The sequence below is a fragment of the Somniosus microcephalus genome, chromosome 3 (genome assembly GCF_052327205.1).
Source record: "Somniosus microcephalus isolate GS21.2 chromosome 3, FLI_Smic_1.0, whole genome shotgun sequence".
Lineage (NCBI taxonomy): Eukaryota > Metazoa > Chordata > Chondrichthyes > Squaliformes > Somniosidae > Somniosus > Somniosus microcephalus.
The window spans coordinates 819,774-840,270 of NC_140989.1; the positions used below are offsets into that span (position 1 = coordinate 819,774).

Sequence of the window (20,497 nt, forward strand, 5' to 3'; positions counted from 1 at the left end):
ATAGGTTGAATGATCCGTAAGCTGCTGAAATGAAAAGCAAAAGATTGTTAGATGATGTAAAAAAGATCATCTGAGTTAGGCAACCGGAAGAAGCATTAAAAAAGTTGAAAGTGTAGTGTATGTACCTTTAAGGGGAGAACTACTTTTTACAGCTCCTGTATACTGTAGTACCGGCAGTGACCACACCTGTGTATAACCCTGAGTAGGGATCTGTACGTTTATCACAGAAATCACAGAAACCCCACAGTGCAGATAGAGGCCATTTCGGCCCATCGAGCCTGCACCGACACATATCCCACCCGATCCCTGTAACCCCTACACCAACACATATCCCACCCTATCCCCGTAACCCCACGTATTTAATCCCCCTAACACTAAGGGTCCATTTATCATAGCCAATCAACCTAACCCGCACATCTTTGGACTGTGGGAGGAAACCGGAGCACCCGGAGAAAACCCACGCAAACACGGGGAGAATGTGCAAACTCCACACAGACAGTCACCCGAGGCCGAATTCGAACCCGGGTCCCTGGCGCTGTGAGGCAACAGTGCTAACCACTATGCCACCGTGCTGTTTAGTTTTAGAGTAACCCTCATCTAGTAAACACCTGTTGATTGTTCCCTGCAGTCTCGTGTCTAGTTATTGAAGGACACACAACATCAAAATACACGGATCTAACAATGGCGACGAGGCAGATTCGAACCTACCTGCAACTCTGCATCACCTCCAAGGGATTCACTCCTGGAGATCAGTGGAAGAAGGTCGATTCCAGAGGCACAGGCGTCGACCACGAGCAACCGCCCAGTCATCCAGCGGAGATTTGAGCATCACAGGGGAGGCTGTTGAGAGCTGGGCTTGGTTCTCCAGTCACGGTGGTCCAGCGAAATGGGCTGGCAACAGGTACGGTGCAGACCCTTCCCGGACAGCGGCGGCTAGAGCCGACCGATGGCACAGAAAAGGCCGAGCAGTGTCGACGGGAGAAGAGAGAGGGTAGAGCGCACAGGGTGCAGCCGATGTTCAGGACTGAGCTGCGTCGATGGGAGAAGAGAGAGGGTAGAGCGCACAGGGCGCAGCCGATGTTCAGGACTGAGCTGCGTCGATGGGAGAAGAGAGAGGGTAGAGCGCACAGGGCGCAGCCGATGTTCAGGACTGAGCTGCGTCGATGGGAGAAGAGAGAGGGTAGAGCGCACAGGGCGCAGCTGGTGTTCAGGACCGAATGGCGTCGACGGGAGAAGAGAGAGAGGTGCGAAGGAAAATGCGCAGAGCGCAGCCGGTGTTCAAGGGACGAGCAGCGTCAGCAGGGAAGAAAGGAAAATGCGCAGAGCGCAGCCGGTGTTCAAGGGACGAGCAGCGTCAGCAGGGAAGAAAGGAAAATGCGCAGAGCGCAGCCGGTGTTCAAGGGCTGAGCAGCCGCAGTGGAGAAGAAGGGAGAGCGCGGGAAACGCCATTTTGAGCCACAGCGGAGAAGAAGGGAGAGCGCGGGAAAATGCCATTTTGAGCTGCAGCGGAGAAGAAGGGAGAGCGCGGGAAAATGCCAATTTGAGCCGCGAGAAGAAGGGAGAGTGCGGGATAACGCCATTTTGAGCCAGTCAACCACACCCAGGGATGCCGAAGAGTGGCAGTATCACAGCGTTCAACAATGAAGTCGAAGATTGGACGACATATGTCGAACGCATAGAAGTGTACTGCAAGGCGAATGAAGTGCCAGATGAGAGGAAAGCACTGGTATTGTTGAATTCAATGGGTGCAAAAACGTATGGCTTACTGCGAAACCTAGTAACCCCAGAGAAGCCAGTGGAAAAGGATTTTGGAAACATAGTGTCAATCCTACAGGACCACTTAAACCCCACACCGCTGCTGATAGCAGAAAGATTTAAGTTTCACAAAAGGAACCAGCATAAAGATGAAAGTAATGCTGAGTATTTAACGGAACTGCGCAAGCTATCAAAAAACTGCCAGTTTGGAACGGGACTAGCAGATACTTTAAGGGACAAGTTTGTGTGTGGGCTTCAAAGTGAAGGAACCCAGAAACGGCTTCTATCAGAAAAGGATCTTACGCTGGACAAGGCTTTCAGCATGGCAGTATCACACGAAGCTGCCGCACGGGGCGCTGCAGAGATACAACGGAGACCGCAAGAATATGGCACAAATGAAATGTCATACAGAACAGTGAAGTGCGATCGCTGCGACAGAACAACACACGACCATAATGATTGCTGGTTCAAGGACAAAGTGTGCAGACAGTGTGGAAAAGTAGGACACATAGCAAGAGTCTGCAGGTCGGGAAAGAAAACCAGCAGCAAGAAATCTCCACAGGAGAAGTACAAGAAGGTACATAAGGTGACGGAGAGTAGTTCAGATGAACAGAAAAGTGATACAGACTCCGGAAGTAAGGAGCTGGGTTGTCTGAAACTACATAATTTGATCAAAATGGAGGATCACCAAACTATCTGGGTCACGCTCAAGATAGCTGGAGTGAAAATGGAATTGGACACAGGATCAGCCCTAGCAGTCATAAACCGAAGGGACTACAAGTGGCTATTCTCACATATACCCTTGAGAGATACAGAGATTGTCTTGAAGACATACACGGGGCAAAAAGTCTACCCCAAAGGAAAAATAAGGGTGAACGTTATATATAACGGCAAGGAAACACCAAAAATGGACCTATATGTATTGCCAGATGGAGGACCACCACTACTAGGACGTGAATGGATCCAGAAGATACAGCTAGATTGGCATTCCATACAAGCACAGACTGTAGATGCCAAAAAGGATGACGACGCCACACCTAGACGACTGTCAAAAATGCTAACTGACGCACAAGAAGTGTTCCAGGAGGGACTTGGAACACTAAAAGGCATAACAGCGATGATGAAAATAGAGGAAAATGCAAGCCCAAAGTTTTTTAAGGCCAGACCGGTGCCTTATGCGATCTGCCCAGCCGTCGAAGCAGAGCTGGGAGGTTTGGAACATTCAGGAGTACTGTCCAAAGTGGACTGGAGCGAGTGGGCCACACCCATCGTTCCTGTAATGAAGAGGTCGTTGAGTAATACGCCTGGGGAACCAAAGAAAGTTCGCATCTGTGGGGACTTTAAGGTGACAGTGAACCCAGTCCTTCACATGGTACAATATCCGCTTCCGCAGATTGAAGATATTTTTGCCTCGCTATCTGGAGGGAAACACTTCACTAAGATTGATCTGGCCCAGGCGTACCTGCAAATGGAGGTAGAAGAAGCCTCGAAACAGTACCTCACGATCAACACTCATAAAGGTCTCTACCAATAAAACCGGCTGGTGTTCGGGGTAGCATCAGCTCCGGCTATTTGGCAAAGGGCAATGGATCAAGTCCTGCAAGGGATTCCAGGGACCCAGTGTTATTTGGACAACATCCTGGTCACGGGCGAAAATGACAGTGCTCACCTTGCCAACCTGGAGCAGGTGCTCACTAGATTGAAGGAATATGGGCTCCGAGCAAATCGCCACAAATGCGAGTTTTTCCAGAAGCAGATCTCGTATTGTGGCCACGTTATTGATGAAGAGGGGTTACATAAGTCCCCTGAAAAGATTGAGGCAGTAGTCAAGGCTCCAGCACCGGAAAATGTGTCACAACTGAGGTCGTTCCTTGGGCTGGTGATCTACTACCATAAGTTCTTGCCGAATTTGTCTACAGTACTACACCCACTGAACACCCTACTGCAAACGGGGGTACCATGGAAGTGGAATGACAAATGTAAACGAGCTTTCCAGAAGTGCAAAGAATTGATCACATCAAAAGAGGTGTTGGCTCATTTCAACCCAGCACTACCAATTCGGTTGGCGTGTGATGCATCACCCTATGGCATTGGAGCGGTGCTGTCGCACAAGTTCCCGGACGGCTCGGAGAGGCCGGTAGCCTTTGCGTCTCGGTCACTAACCTCAGCCGAGCGTAACTACGCCCAGATTGACAGGGAGGCCCTCAGCCTAGTGTGGGGAGTGAAAAAGTTCAACGACTATCTGCACGGGCAGAAGTTCACCTTGCTGACTGACCACCAACAACTTGTCTCCATCTTTAATCCAAAGAAGGGCGTTCCGGTGATGACTGCGCAACGGCTACAAAGATGGTCCCTTTTTCTAGGGGCGAACCAATATGAAATCGAGTATAAGGGCATGAAACAGCATGGAAACGCTGATGGGCTATCACGCCTGCCACTGCCTACTGCGGAGGAAGCACCAGCAGTGGACCCTGTTGAAATATTTTATTCGACTATAATTGAACGCTTGCCAGTAACTAACGCTGATATAGAGAAGGAGACCCGAAATGACCCGACACTGTCTCGGGTATATGACTTGACGGTGAAGGGATGGCCAACACATGGCGACTCACTGTTGCCAGCATTCTCATCCAGAAGAGAACAGCTGTCAGTATGCCAGGGGACCTTGATGTGTGGATCCCGAGTGGTAATTCCACCCAAGTTAAGGGAGAGAGTGCTCAATGAGCTTCACGAAGGCCATCTGGGAGGGGTGAAAATGAAAAGCCTTGCTTGGGCTTATGTGTGGTGGCCGGGGATCGATCAGCAAATTGAGGACCTGACAAAGAGCTGCTCAGGATGCCAGAAGGTCCAAAATGCACCACCACATGCCCCTCTACACCCATGGGAGTGGCCCTCATCTCCATGGCAACGGGTGCATATTGATTTTGCTGGTCCATTCATGGACTCAATGTTTTTAATAGCCGTGGATGCGCACTCAAAATGGCCTGAGGTGATCAAAATGTCGTCCACCACCACGGAGAAAACTATTGCAGTCCTACGGACCATATTTGCCAGGAACGGCTTTCCAGAGCAGATTTGCTCCGATAACGGACCACAGTTTGTGTCCGAAGAGTTTCGAGGATTCATGAAAAGGAATGGGGTAAGGCATTACACATCCGCCCCGTATCATCCAGCCACAAATGGATTGGCTGAGAGGTTCGTACAAACCTTTAAGAAAGCAGTAAGGGCCATGTGCGATGACGACATTCCACTGCAGCATTAGGTGGACAATTTCCTGTTAGCCTACAGAAATGTGACACATGCAGTCACCAACCAGACCCCGGCCATGATGTTCTTTAACCGAAGGTTGAGATCTCGTCTGGATTTGCTCAGACAAAATGTACGAAGAGATGTTGAGAGTAAGCAATTCCAGCACATCAATGAGAAGGCGACAAGGAGCTTCAATGTAGGACAACCAGTCTTGGCCCGCGACTACCGAACAGAGAAATGGCAACCAGGAACGATATGCACACGGCAGGGGCCACTAATGTACAAAGTGGATGTTGGGGAGAACATTGTGAGACGCCATGTCGACCAGATCCTGGAGTCACAGGAACGAGTCAACCCCATGTCTCGCGCACCTGGTGATGAACCCGACATACAGGTAGCATCTACCCCAGAAACAGTAGCATCGGAAGCTGATGAACCAACTGACGACAGGGGGCCTCCGCACCAAGAGCAAGACACTCAGGAAAGGCGCTACCCAGAAAGGATCAGGAAGCCGCCCCAAAGACTGAATTTATAAATGGACTTTTTTCAGTTAATGTGCATGTTAAAAGTGTTAATTGTTAAATGAATGTTATGTACTGTTAATCTAAAAGGGGAGGAATTGTAGTGTATATACCTTTAAGGGGAGAACTACTTTTTACAGCTCCTGTATACTGTAGTACCGGCAGTGACCACACCTGTATATAACCCAGGGTAGGGATCTGTACGTTTAGTTTTAGAGTAACGCTCATCTAGTAAACACCTGTTGATTGTTCCCTGCTGTCTCGTGTCTAGTTATTGAAGGACACACAACATCAAAATACACGGATCTAACAGAAAGCATTAAAGATACGAAGAACACGTGAATCGTTAAAGGAGCGAGAGGCCCACATGAGGGAGGAAGCAAAAAATTGAGCAAGTTGAGAAGAAAGACACAAAAAGCCTGTAGATCAGGTCCACGATTAAAATAGAAAATACTGGGTAGATACAGTAGATCAGCCTGTCCCGTAGAGGGGAAAGACAGACCATCACCAAGGCCACAAACTCCACCAACAGCTGAGTCTTCTGACCAAGGAGATAGATCTCCCTGTTTCTGCCCCTGGATGTATTGCAATGCCTGGGATATTGAATCGAGGGGAGAGAGAAGCACACGCCCATGAGGGAACCCACCCAATCTCCTGTCCATTAAATGAATGGAGGGAACATCAGGCAGGCTTCCTTACAGACCTACACTCCTCCTCAACCCATCTTTCTCTACACGTTGTGCCCAGGCGGTTCAATACGCCCAGGCACAGGAACGGGGAAATCTTCCCTCGGCTCTGCACCCCAAATGCCAACCCGCCTCTCCTGCCCTCTGACACTAAAAGACCCACCCCACATCACCGGCACCCTCTACCACATAGACAATGGGAGAATATAGCTAAAGTCTGAGGTTACTAAAATCAATATTCAGAAAAGAAGGTTAAAGATTTTCCAGGATGAAGTTAAGATATTGACTCTGAAGCTTACGTTGCAATCATTTGGAACAGTATCAGAGGTCGAAGGTGGAGAGGTCAACAGCTTGTGTTTATATAGAGCCTTTAATATCGAAAAACATCCAAGGTGCTTGACAGAGGTATAAGGACAAATGGACAGCAAGCCAAAGGAGGTATTAAGAGCGTTAACCAAAAGCTTGGTCAAAGAGACGGGTTTTAAGCGGGTCCTAAAAAAGGAGAAAGAGGCAGAAAGGTCGAGGGAGGCAATTCCAGAGCGTAGGGTCGAGCCCAGGGAAGCACAGACACCTTTGGTGAGCCAAAGGGAGTGAGGATAGGAGAGGAAATAAAGGCAGCCAGCCTCTCATTCTTCTAAACTCTAGTGAATACAGGCCTAGTCGACCCAATCTCTCCTCATACGACAGTCCTGCCATCCCAGGAATCAGTCTGGGGAATCTTCGCTGCACTCCCTCTACTGCAAGTATATCCTTTCTTAGGTAAGGAGACCAAAACTGCACACAGTACTCCAGGTGTGGTCTCACCAAGGCCCTTTATAACTGTAGTAAGACATCCTTGCTCCTGTACTCAAATCCTCTTGCAATGAAGGCCAATGTAGTGTCCGTGTGTAGATAAAGACACTGAAGACAGGAGTTGGTTCATAGGTATTTACTAAGCAAGTCTGGGGGGGGTTCTAAAGGATATACACAATACACAGGCTTATATAGCCAAGTGGCAATTACCGGCATTACGCACACCTGGGGCTCTTAAAGGCACATACGCCACAATTCCTCCCCTTCTAGCTAACTAGTACATCATATTTTAAGTAATTATTAATTACATGTTATATGCAAAATAATATACATTGCTGTATTAATTAATTATAAGTTAGTCTCTCAGGAGGCTTCCTGACTCGGTCCGGATAACGCCTCGGGGGTGTAGTAGTTTCTGGTGGTGTAGTAGGTTCTTCTGGCAAGGCTGATTCGGCTTGAAGGCCAGTGTCGGGTTCATCGGGTTCCAGTATCACCGGATCGGAGGTAGATATGGGTATCTCTACTTCATCGTTAGATGTATAGCGTGGTGGTGTAGGTTGTCCTTTTTCGGATGACTTGATGATCTGGTCAGCATGGCGCCTTATTATGCTTTCTCCGATGTCCACGGTATACATCAGTGGTCCTAGTCGTGTGCAGATAGTTCCAGGCTGCCATTTCTCGGTACGGTAGTCCCGGGCCAAAACCGGTTGGCCTATCTGGAAGGCCCTAGTTGGCCTTTCATTCATGCCCTGAAACTGCCGGTTCTCCACGTCCCTTCGGATGTTGGGCTTGACCAAATCCAGCCGGCATCTTAGGTTTCTATTGTAGAACATCATGGCAGGAGTTTGGTTTGTAACCATATGTGTTGCATTCCTATATGCAAATAAGAAGTTATCCACCTTGTGCTGAAGTTTTATGTCTTCATTACCCATGGCCTTTATGGCCTTCTTAAAGGTCTGGACAAACCTTTCAGCCAATCCATTGGTGGCGGGATGGTATGGGGCGGACGTGTAGTGCTTTACCCCATTGTTCTTTAAGAACTTTCTGAATTCTTCGGACACAAATTGCGGTCCATTATCAGAACATATCTGTTCCGGCAGCCCATTCCTGGCAAATATGGTCCTTAATACTGTGATGGTTTTTTCCGTGGTGGTGGAGGACATCTTTATTACCTCCGGCCACTTGGAGTGTGCATCAACTGCGATTAAGAACATTGAGTCCATAAATGGACCAGCAAAGTCGATGTGCACCCTTTGCCAGGGAGATGAGGGCCACTCCCATGGATGTAGAGGGGCCTGTGGTGGAGCATTTTGGACCTTCTGGCATCCTAGGCAGCTCTTGGTCATGTCTTCGATGTCTCCATCGATACCTGGCCACCATACAAACGCCCTAGCTAGGTTCTTCATTTTCACTCCACCCAGATGCCCTTCGTGAAGCTCCTTTAGCACTTTATCCTGGAGTTTGGGTGGAATCACCACTCTGGATCCACACATCAAGGTTCCTCGGCACACTGACAGCTGTTCTCTTCTTTGCGAGAATGCTGGCAACAATGGTTCGCCATGTGCTGGCCATCCCTTCATTGTTAAATCGTAGACCCGTGAGAGAGTAGGGTCATTTCTTGTCTCCCTTTCAATGGCAGAATTTGTCACCGGTAGACATTCCACTATGGTAGAGTGGAATATCTCTACTGGGTCTACTGTAGGTGCCTCTTCTATCGTTGGCAACGGCAGGCGCGATAAACCGTCAGCATTCCCATGCTGTTTTGACCCTTTGTATTCAATGTTGTATTGGTGTGCCCCTAGAAAAAGGGACCACCTCTGTAGTCTTTGTGCCGTCATAATGGGGACACCTTTCTTAGGGTTGAATATGGAGATGAGGGGTTGATGGTCAGTCAGCAAGGTAAATTTTTGTCCGTGTAGGTAATGGTTGAATTTCTTCACTCCCCATACCAGGCTGAGTGCTTCCCTGTCTATCTGGGAATAGTTATGCTCAGCTGAGTTCAATGAGCGTGACGCAAAAGCTATCGGCCGTTCCGAGCCATCAGGGAATCTATGGGACAATACCGCTCCTATACCGTAAGGGGATGCATCGCACGCCAGTCTGATTGGTAGTGATGGGTTGTAATGAGCCAAAACTTTCTCGGATGTGATTAAGTCTTTACATTTATGGAAGGCACGTTTACAGTCTTCGTTCCATTTCCAAATCACTCCTGTGCGTAGAAGATCATTAAGAGGGTGTAGAATAGTTGATAAGTTCGGTAAAAATTTATGATCGTAATTTATTAATCCCAGGAATGACCTCAATTGTGAAACATTTTCAGGTGCTGGGGCTTTTATAACTGCTTCAATTTTTTCAGGTGACTTATGCAACCCTTCCTTATTAATTATGTGGCCACAATATGATATCTGATTTTGGAAAAATTCGCACTTGGGGCGATTTGCTCGTAGGCCCCATTCTTTCAGCCTAGTGAGCACCTGCTCCAAATTGGCAAGGTGCTCGTTGTCGTTTTCTCCTGTTATAAGGATGTCGTCTAGGTAGCACTGAGTCCCCGGAATCCCTTGCAGGACTTGTTCCATAGCTCTTTGCCAGATAGCTGGAGCTGATGCTACTCCAAAAACCAGTCGATTGTACTGGTACAGGCCTTTGTGTGTGTTTATTGTGAGATACTTTTTAGAGGTCTCCTCAACCTCCATCTGTAGATATGCCTGTGCCAAGTCAATTTTTGTGAAACGTTTTCCTCCGGATAGTGAGGCGAAAATATCTTCTATCCTCGGAAGAGGATACTGTACCATGTGAAGGACCGGGTTTACAGTCACCTTAAAGTCCCCACAGATGCGAATTTTTCCCTGTTCCTCTGAGTTATTTTTCAATGCTTTTTTCATGACTGGAACGATGGGTGTTGCCCATTCGCTCCAATCTATTTTGGATAATACGCCTGCCTTTTCCAAATTCTCCAGCTCTGCCTTGACTGCCGGACGTATTGCGTATGGCACCGGTCTTGCCTTAAAAATTTTTGGAATTGCTGCATCTTCCACTTTTATTGAGGCGGTGATGCCTTTCAAGGTTCCTAGTTTCTCTTGAAACACTTCTTTGGCGTTGGCCAAGATGTCTTTTAATCGTTCAGGTATGATGTCATCATTGTTTTTTTCCTTACTGGTCACCGTCAGTGCCTGAATGGAGTGCCAGTCTAAACGTATCTTCCTTATCCATTCACGTCCCAACAACGGTGGACCACCATCTTGTAGAATGTATAAATACAACTTTTGTATTTCTTTGCCGTTGTATACCACAGGCACCTTTATTTTTCCTTTGGGGTATACTTTCTGCCCCGTATATGTTTTTAAGATAATGGATGTGTCTTTTAGAGGTATATGCGAAAATAGCCTCTCGTAATCTCGTCGATTTATTACGGTTAGAGCTGATCCTGTATCTAGCTCCATTTTAACTGGGGACCCTGCTATTATGAGGGTAACCCAAATGGTCTGGTAATCTTCATTGGCAATTACATTATGTAATTTGAGAGAGCTTAGTCTCTTGTTCCCGGAGTCGCTATTGCTCTTCTGGTCTTTGGAGCTACTGTCCGTCATCATTTGTACCTTTCTGTGCTTTTCCTTATTGTTTCTCTTCCCGTTAGTGGATTTTTTATTTTCAGATCGGCATACACGTGGAATGTGTCCCATCTTCCCGCATCGCCTGCATGCTTTTTCTTTGAACCAGCAATCCCTCTGTTCAAGGTTGGATCTGCCGCAGCAATAACATCTCTTGAAACCCCGTGTCATTTCATGGGTGCCGAAGTCCTTTGGCCTTTGCTGTATCTTTGCCGCTCCTATTGCACTGAAAGCTTTGTCCAGTGTTAAATCTTTTCCAGAAGATACCTTTTTTTGTGTTTCTACACTTAGGGGATCGCAGATGAATTTGTCTTGCAGAGAATCTGCCAGTCCTGCCTCGAATTGGCAGTGTAGGGTATCAACAATCTCCTCAAAATTCTTGTCCATCGGTTCGGCTGGAGTGATTAAGTTGCGTAACAGCTTGTATGTTTCTGCGCCCATTAGATCCAGAAGCACTGAAGCTTTTTTTTCATCTTCTATTCCATTTGCGGTGCAAAACACCTCCACTCTTTCTACATATGTGGTCCAATCCTCTATCTTGTTATCAAAAACATCAATATTGCCAAAGTTAGGCTCTGTTTCGTTATCAAAAGCATCAATATTGCCAGACTTAGGCATTTCAAAAAAGATATGGCGCTTCCCGCGCTTTTTTTTTCTCTGTAGCAACGATATGGCGTTTCCTGCGCTTTCCCGCCGCTGCTACCGATAACAACGCTGTTTTACTGTGGTTTCCGTTTATTCACTGTTGGAGACTAGTTCCCGACGGAGGTCTAAACGCTGACCTGCTTGCCGCGCCGGCCGTCTCCCGAGTGCACCCTCCCAGTCCGTTATTGCTTGCCTCCGATTTCGCTGCCTGTCTCAGCTGTAGAGCCCGCCGCTGGAGCCCCAGCCTGACGCCCAGGAAGGATTAGCGCAGTACCTGCCACCAGCTTGGCCAGCTGGTGAAACCACAGTTTCTATTACTTCCTTGAGTCTTCTGGACGCTGGAGGAATCGATGTCCTTGAGGTGCTGCCGAATTGCAGGTAAGTCCGTATCCCATCCTCGTCGCCACTGTAGTGTCCGTGTGTAGATAAAGACACTGAAGACAGGAGTTGGTTCATAGGTATTTACTAAGCAAGTCTGGGGGGGGTTCTAAAGGATATACACAATACACAGGCTTATATAGCCCAAGTGGCAATTACCGGCATTACGCACACCTGGGGCTCTTAAAGGCACATACACCACAGCCAACATACCATTTGCCTTCCTAACTGCTTGCTGCACCTGCATGTTTGCTTTCAGTGACTGGTGTACAAGGACACCCAGGTCCCTTTGTACATCAACATTACCCAATCTATCACCATTTAAATAATACTCTGCCTTTCTGTTTGTCCTACCGAAGTGGATAACTTCACATTTATCCACGTTATATTGCAAATGCCATGTATTTGCCCACTCACTCAACTTGTCTAAATCGCCTTGAAGCCTCTTTGCATCCTCCTCACAACTCACAATCCCACCTAGTTTTGTGTCGTCAGCAAACTTGGAAATATTACATTTGGTTCCCTCATCCAAATCATTGATATATATTGTGAATAGCTGGGGCCCAAGCACTGATCGCTGCGGTACCCCACTAATCACTGCCTGCCACCCCAAAAGAGACCCATTTATTCCTACTCTCTGTCTCCTGTCTGTTAACCAATTTACAATCCATGCCAGTATATTACCCCCAATCCCATGTGCTATCAAGCGGCAATTACTCACCAATAACGTGCTCACTGATGCCCAGTTTGGGTTCTGCAAGGACCACTCGACTCCCAACCTCATTACAGCCTTGGTCCAACCATGGACAAAGGAGCTGAATTCCAGAGGTGAGGTGAGAGTGACTGCCCTTGACATCAAGGCAGCATTTGACCGAGTCTGGTATCAAGGAGCCCAAGTAAAACTGAAGTCAATGGGAATCGGGGGGAAAACTCTCCACTGGCTGGAGTCATACCTAGCACAAACGAAGATGGTTGTGGTGGTTGAAGGTCAATCATCACAGCCCCAGGATATTGCTGCAGGAGTTCCTCAGGGCAGTGCCCTAGGCCCAGCCATCTTCAGCTGCTTCATCAATGAACTTCCCTCCAACATAAGGTCAGAAATGGGGATGTTCATTGATGACTACACAGTGTTCAGCGCCATTCGCAACTACACAGATAATAAAGCAATCCATGCCCGCATGCAACAAGACCTGGACGACATTCAGGCTTGGGCTGATAAGTGGCAGGTAACATTCGTGCCACAGAAGTGCCAGGCAATGACTATCTCCTAAAAGCGAGAGTCTAACCACCTCCCCTTGACCATCGCCAAATCCACCACTATCAACATCGTGGGGGGTCACCATTAACCAGAAACTTAACTGGACCAGCCACATAAATACTGTGGCAACAAGAGCAGGTCAGAGGCTAGGTATTCTGCGGTGAGTGTCTCACCTCCTGACTCCCCAAAGCCTTTCCACCATCTACAAGGCACAAGTAAGGAGTGTGATGCAATACTCTCCACTTGCCTGGATGAGTGCAGCTCCAACAACACTCAAGAAGCTCGACACAATCCAAGCCAAAGCAGCCCGCTTAATTGGCACCCCATCCACCATCTTAAACATTCACTCCCTCCACCACCGGCGCACCGTGGCTACAGTGTGTACCATCTACAGGATGCAATGCAACAACTCGCTAAGGTTTCTTCGGCAGCACCTCCCAAACCCACGACCTCTTCCACCTAGAAGGACAAGGGCAGGAGGCACATGGGAACACCACCACCTCCAAGTTTCCCTCCAAGTCACACACCATCCTGACTTAGAAGTATATCGCCGATCCTTCATCATCGCTGGATCACAATCCTGGAACTCCCTCCCTAACAGCACTGTGGGAGCACCTTCACCACATGGACTGCAACAGTTCAAGAAGGTGGCTCACCACCACCTTTTCAGGGGCAACTAGGGATGGGCAATAAATGCTGGCATTGCCAGCGATGCCCTGATCCCATAAAACAAATAAAAATTAAAAAAATATATATATAGACAGGCTAAGTGAGTGGGCAAGAACATGGCAAATGGAATATAATGTGGAGAAATGTGAAGTTATCCACTTTGGTAGGAAAAATAGAAAAGCAGAGTATTTTTTAAATGGTGAGAGATTGGGAAATGTTGGTGTTCAGAGGGACCTGGGTGTCCTTGTACATGAATCATTGAATGTTAACATGCAGGTACAGCAAGCAATTAGGAAAGCTAATGGTATGTTGACCTTTATTACAAGAGGATTTGAGTATAAGAGTAAAGACGTCTTAATGCAATTATATAGGGCCCTGGTGAGACCACACCGGGAGTATTGTGTACAGTTTTGTTCCCCTTACCTAAGGAAGGATATAATTGCCATAGAGGGAGTGCAATGAAGGTTCACCAGACTGGTTCCTGGGATGGGGGGACTGTCCTATGAGGAGAGATTGAGTAGACTCGGCCTACATTCTCTAGAGTTTAGAAGAATGAGAGATGACCTCATTGAAACATACAAAATTCTTACAGGGCTTGACAGGGTTGTTGCAGGGGGGATGTTTCTGCTGGCTGGGGAGTCTAGAACTAGGGGTCACAGTCTCAGAATAAGGGGTCTGCCATTTAGGACTGAGATGGGGTGAAATTTCTTCACTCAGAGGGGGTGAATCTTTGGAATTCTCTACCCAAGATGGCTGTGGAGGCTCAGTCATTGAGCGTGTTCAAGACAGAGATCAATAGATTTTTGAATATTAAGAGAATCAAGGGATATGGGGATAGTGCAGGAAAGTGGAGATGAGGTAAAAGATCAGCCAAGATCTTATTGAATGGCGGAGTAGGCTCGAGAGGCCAAATGGCCAAATGGCCGACTCCTGCTCCTAATTCTTATGTTTACCCTCAGCTACATCATCCAGAAGCAGGGTCAACATTTACATCTACAGCAACACTCGGCTCTGCCTCTCCACCTCCTCCATTGATTCCAAGGCTGTTCCATTCTCTCCAAATGCCTGTCCAACATTAGGACTCGGCGAAGACAAAACTTCCTCTTCAGCTCAGCAAACCCCTACACGCCTCGAACCTCCCCAGACACCCGCTCAGGCTAAGCCCAGAGATGTCGAACTTTGGTGAATTACTCGACCTGAGCTCAGCTTCTTGCCCCCAGCTAATCCATGGCCCAGACCACTTTACTTCACCTCCTACTGCTTTATCAGATACTGATCTCCAATTCATTCATGTGTGAGGGGTTATTACTTTCAGGCTATTGTAATGCAAACTCTACTTACTGGTTACACTGAGCAGGGTTCCTCTCCCATAGATCCTTCCCCACACTGAGCAGTAATAGACGGCAGTGTCACTGGGCTGCACGTTTGTGATTGTCAGAATGAAGCTGTTATTGGAGGTGTCTCTGGAAGGCTGGAGACGGTCAGTGGAACCTGGGCTCCCTCGTGTGCTGCCACTTGCCTCATGTGTTAAAACCCACTCCATATCTTGCCCTGGTCGTTGCCGGCGGGACCAGTGGACATCGGTGTTGTTCACTGTGGCGTTCCGCATGGTGCACTGTAACCGCGCCGAGTGACCCTCTGTGACACGTTCCAGGCTCGGAGACTGGAGAAGGACTGGATCATTTGCACCTTTAAGGGAAAAATATCAATAACTTAAAAACCGGTCTGAAAGTTACAAAGTGTCCTGGTGTTTAAAGGGACAGTCCAGGCAGTACAGATCAGGTTAAACAGAGAGAACAGATTGTAAGACTGAGCCCGTGGGTTAGATTGTTACTGATTCAGATCAAACAAAATATATTACAGTGAGTCAAGAGAAATAATTCAATAAACAATGACTTTAAAATATCTGTGTTAAATATCTATTAGTTTAACCATATGAACAGGAATGGCAGGATCAGAGTCTGGAGTGACGTGTGCCTGAACAGCGGGCAGCTCCTCATTACAGCCCCCAGCCTCAGACTTTGCCTGCTCCCTGTCCCCACTAGGGTCCCCAAGCCCCACACTTCACCCTCTCCCTCTTCCCTGATACCAGCCACCGCTGGTGCTCTGCTCATTGCTCAAGTCCCGCAGCATGTTCCCTGAAACTCCCTAATCCCCTCCCCACCCTCACTTTCCTCTCAATGCTCACCTTTCCCTGACCCTGAGTCTTCACTACTCATTCTGCTGCCAAGTACATAGTGTAATGATATCAGCAAATAGAGATGGTATTTGCTTGTTTGATTATGATGCTTTACCAGCATGTATTGATTGCTTGTGCCTGACCAGCAGAGGGCATGTGACAGAGACAAGCAAGGCAATTTGGTTTGGTTTCAGTTTCGTTCTCGATGCATCACTAGCATGATGTCTCCTGTAAATGCTGTTAAAAGAGTTGAACAAGCTTTAGATTAAAAGACATTCTCTTTCATAAATGTCTCATCATTGAACCCACAAAGAAATCAATACATGGTGTCAGAAGTGATTGAAAGAGATGAAGAGAAAAAATCTGAAGTTAAATCAGCTCTCCACAAATTAGCAAGCCAAAAGAGAACATCGTTACTTACCATTAGAGAATAGGTAACAAAGTGAAAAAATGGAAGGTTTACACCCACCGGCGATGCTTCAGTTGACAGGTAATGTGGCTGAAAATTGGAGGAGGTTCAAACAACGTTTGGGGTTGTATTTATCAGCAATCGGAGCTGACGAGAAAGGTGATAAAATGAAAGCGTCACTGTTCTTACATGTCGTGGGTGATGAAGCGCTGGAGGTGTATAATAACTTCACATTCACTGCTGATGGAGACAAAATGAAGCTAGATAAAATAATGGAACAGTTTGAGGCCTACTGCATACCTAAATGTAATGTGACGTTTGAGAGGCACAGATTTTTCACATGTGTACAGAAAACGGGAGAGACTATTGATCAGTATGTGACTGAACTGAGAAACCGAAGCAAAACATGTGAATTTGGGGGACTGACAGACTCGCTGATAAAAGACAGACTGGTGTGTGGTATTCCAGATAATGGTCTAAGGGAAAAACTGCTAAGAGAGCAAGATCTAGACCTGGGAAAAGCCATAGCACTGTGTAGGGCTACAGAGACTGTGAAGTGACAGGCAAAGGAGCTGTTCAGTGACAGTAGCTGCAACGTGGATGCAGTGAGAATGAACGGACACAAACCGGTTAACAAAAAGAGCGCCAATGTGAAAAAAGAGGCGTGGCCAGCGAACAAAAATGAAAGGGACTATCGAAAGACATGTAGTCGATGCGGTGCACAGCATAAACCAAAAAAGTGTCCAGCATATGGTAAAACATGCAATAGTTGCAAAAAAAACAACCATTATGCCCGTTGCTGCAAGAACCAAGCGCAGCAAAGCAAGGTCCATGCAGTAGATGAAAGCGGGATAGAGGAGTTCTATGTAGATGTTGTGTCTGAAAACAAAAAAGAAAAAAGAGACTGGATGTTGACACTAAAAGTGAATGACATACACATTCCATTTAAATTGGATACTGGAGCACAAGTTAATGTGATATCAGAGACTGATTTTAAGAAAATTAGACCCAGGCCAAAGATACATGGAATAAAAGTGAAAGTGACAGGATACTCAGGTACTGATATACCAGTGAAAGGAAGATGCATTGTCAAAGTGACACACAAGGACAGAGAGCACACGCTAGCATTAATCGTGGTGCCAAAGGATGTGCAAGCCATACTAGGTTTAAAAGCCTGTGAGAGACTGAACCTGGTAAAGAGAGTCCTCGTTGTGGAAAGCGAAGGAGAGACAGTCTATGATGAACTGAATGTTGCGTACACACCGGGTAAGCTGATGTATACAGCAGACACGTTGTCCAGAGCTGTTGACCCAGGAGAGCCCGCAAACACAGTGAAAAGACTGAAGTACAAGGCACAAGACAGTGGAACTGACTTCTACCAGAGCATGCTTGTATACCGCACAACACCGCTCGAGTGTGGTAAGTCACCAGCCCAACTCCTGATGGGACGTCGGCTAAGGTCAAACCTACCCATCCCGGAGAACCTCCTGAAAACAAAAGAGGGGGAGAAAGTGAGGAAGTTCAAAGAACAACAGAAAGAAAAGCAAAAGTACTACTATGACAGAGGAACACAAAACCTACCTGAACTCCACACTGGTGACCAAGTAAGGTTCAAAGACAAAACAAACATATGGACTCAGAAGGGAACCGTCCTGAGTGAAGTTCAACCAAGATCATACACCATTCAGACAGATGAGGGTGCTGTTCTGAGAAGAAATCGTCGAGATCTTCTCCTGGGACCAGCCACAGCAGGTCAAGAGACTGATACTGTTGAACAACCTGATCACACAGCTGAGAACACATCATCTGAGGCAACAACTCAGATTCAAGGACAATCAATCAGAAAATCCTCAAGACACGTGAAGCCTCCTGAGAGACTCATTGAGCAAATTTAAGGACTATTGTTATAGAAGGAAGTAATGTTATCTTATTCTTTCTTCAAGTTCTAGTGTATTGACATATTTCATGTGAACACACAAAGCAAGGTTAAAAAACCTTAATCATGATAATGATAATGTAAGTTCATTAAGTGTTACAGTTAAAATGCAGATTAATACAAAGAAAACATGTTGTTAGTTAAAAGTAAAATACTTTTGTTTTAAGAAAAGGAGATGTAATGATATCAGCAAATAGAGATGGTATTTGCCTGTTTGATTATGATGCCTTACCAGCATGTATTAGTTGCTTGTGCCTGACCAGCAGAGGGCATGTGACAGAGACAAGCAAGGCAGTTTGGTTTGGTTTCAGTTTCGTTCTAGATGCATCACTAGCATGATGTCTCCTGTAAATGCTGTTAAAAGAGTTGAACAAGCTTTAGAATAAAAGACATTCTCTTTCATAAATGTCTCGTCATTGAACCCACAAAGAAATCAATACACATAGTGCCCCTGAGTATTCACTGGCACCAGGTACCAGCTGATTACTAACGGGCCCTGTACCCCCCTGTGTTTAGGAGCCACTCAGACCCGAAACCCCAGTTTCTCGCACCCACACGTGATACACCAGCTCCCAACCAGTCTGTCCCCACCTGATCCTGACATCCTCCTCTGACCCAGGATATATTGGCTGGCATCTCCCCTTGCCCAAATCACCAAAGTTGTGGCATAATACATATCTCCAAATCCCACCTTGATCCAACAACCCAGCTTTTTCCCCATGAGCCGTCATGAAACTCAAATATCCACAATTAATTACTGCTCCCCCACCCACCGACTACACACACACTTTCACACACACAAACTACACACACACTCACACACACACACACACTCACATCCACTGACTACACTCACACACTCACACACTCTCACACACACTGACTACACTCACACACTCACACACACTCACACACACTGACTACACTCACACACACACACTCACACACACTGACTACACTCACACATACTCACACACACTCACACCCACTGACTACACACACACACTCACACACACTCACACCCACTGGCTACGCACACACTCACACAAACTCAAACACACACTCACACCCACTGACTACACTCACACACACACACTCACACACACTCACACCCACTGGCTACACACATAATCACACACACTCACACTCACACACACACATTCATACACACACTTGACGTTGTCAACTTCTGCTGTCTTGAGACTTTCCAAAGCTCTTTCTAGTTCCTTCCTGTCGTGTATTGATTGCAAGTTTGACACCAGTCAATGCGGTAATGTAATATGCATTGCATTATGGGAATTACCCGGGAAAACGGCAGTCGGCCATTTTAGGCAATAAAGTGAACATCGCAGTTATAAGCCTGTCTGCCTGACTCTGATTTAATTTGACATATCTACATGCTTGATTGAATGCATTAAAGCATAGATACAACATTGGCGACGAGGATAACGAACGGAATCATTTTAGATAGGTAGTTGCCCAAGTTTTAGTTAGCTAGGATGGAGAAGACCGGCATTCAAAATTTTGCATGCTTCGCCGAGCCAGCCACGTTGGGTCCAAGATGGACGAGGTGGTTAACGTCTTTTGAGCTTTATGCCGACGGCAAAGGACTCATTATCGACGATACCTCTACAGGTGCCACAAAGCAGAGTAGAAGAGCTCTACTTCTACACCTAGCAGGACCAGATGTCCAGGATATCTTTTCCACTCTACCAGACACAGGAGAGCCAGCAGACTACATGGCGGCAGTTAGTGCTTTGAATCACTACTTCGTGCCCCAGGTCAACGCAGCATTTGCTAGACAGACTTTTCATAAGTTGTCCCAGAAGACAGGTGAGACTGTGCAACAATTTGCTACTCGCTTGCGGCAGGCTGCTAAAGACTGTGCTTTTGGGGGGGATGTGGATAATCAAATAAGAGATGCTATCCTGAGTATGTGCACGTCAGCCTATGTGCGGAGGAAATTGCTAGAGGAAGGGCAAGGCCTAACGCTCGCCCGCACGTTACAATTGGCCTCACAATGTGAAAACGTCGAGGAGCAGACGTCAGCCATGTCATGTACAGAGAAGGCGGAGACAGATACTGTTCGTCGTGTTACACAGAAAAGAGGGTATTATGCGAAAAGCTCGACAGAGAAACCAAAGGGAAATGGCAATAGGAATGAAAGGAAATGTTACAGATGTGGACACACAGACCACATGGGCAGAGATCCGAAATGCACAGCACATGGACAAACGTATCATAAGTGCAAGGGAAAGGATCATTTCTCCAAAGTATGCTGCACAAAGGGTACAAAGAAACACAGTGTGAACAATGTAGAGGAACAAAATGACTTTGCATTTGCTGTTACTGTAAATAACGTGACAGAGGGACTTACCTTTTGTGTGGGGGGAGTAAACCTGAAAATGTTAA

The 20,497-nt window shown here is 46.8% G+C and overlaps 1 protein-coding gene across 1 annotated transcript in view; it reads right to left on the bottom strand.

Annotated features, from left to right (window-relative positions):
* LOC147120779 (uncharacterized) overlaps positions 1–20,497 on the bottom strand; it is a 108,264-nt gene that overhangs the window by 18,429 nt on the left and 69,338 nt on the right. Inside the window, exon 3 of the mRNA XM_085978526.1 lies at positions 14,903–15,250. Within this exon, the coding sequence (XP_085834652.1) occupies positions 14,903–15,250 (348 nt within the window). The remainder of the gene's footprint in view (positions 1–14,902; positions 15,251–20,497) is intronic.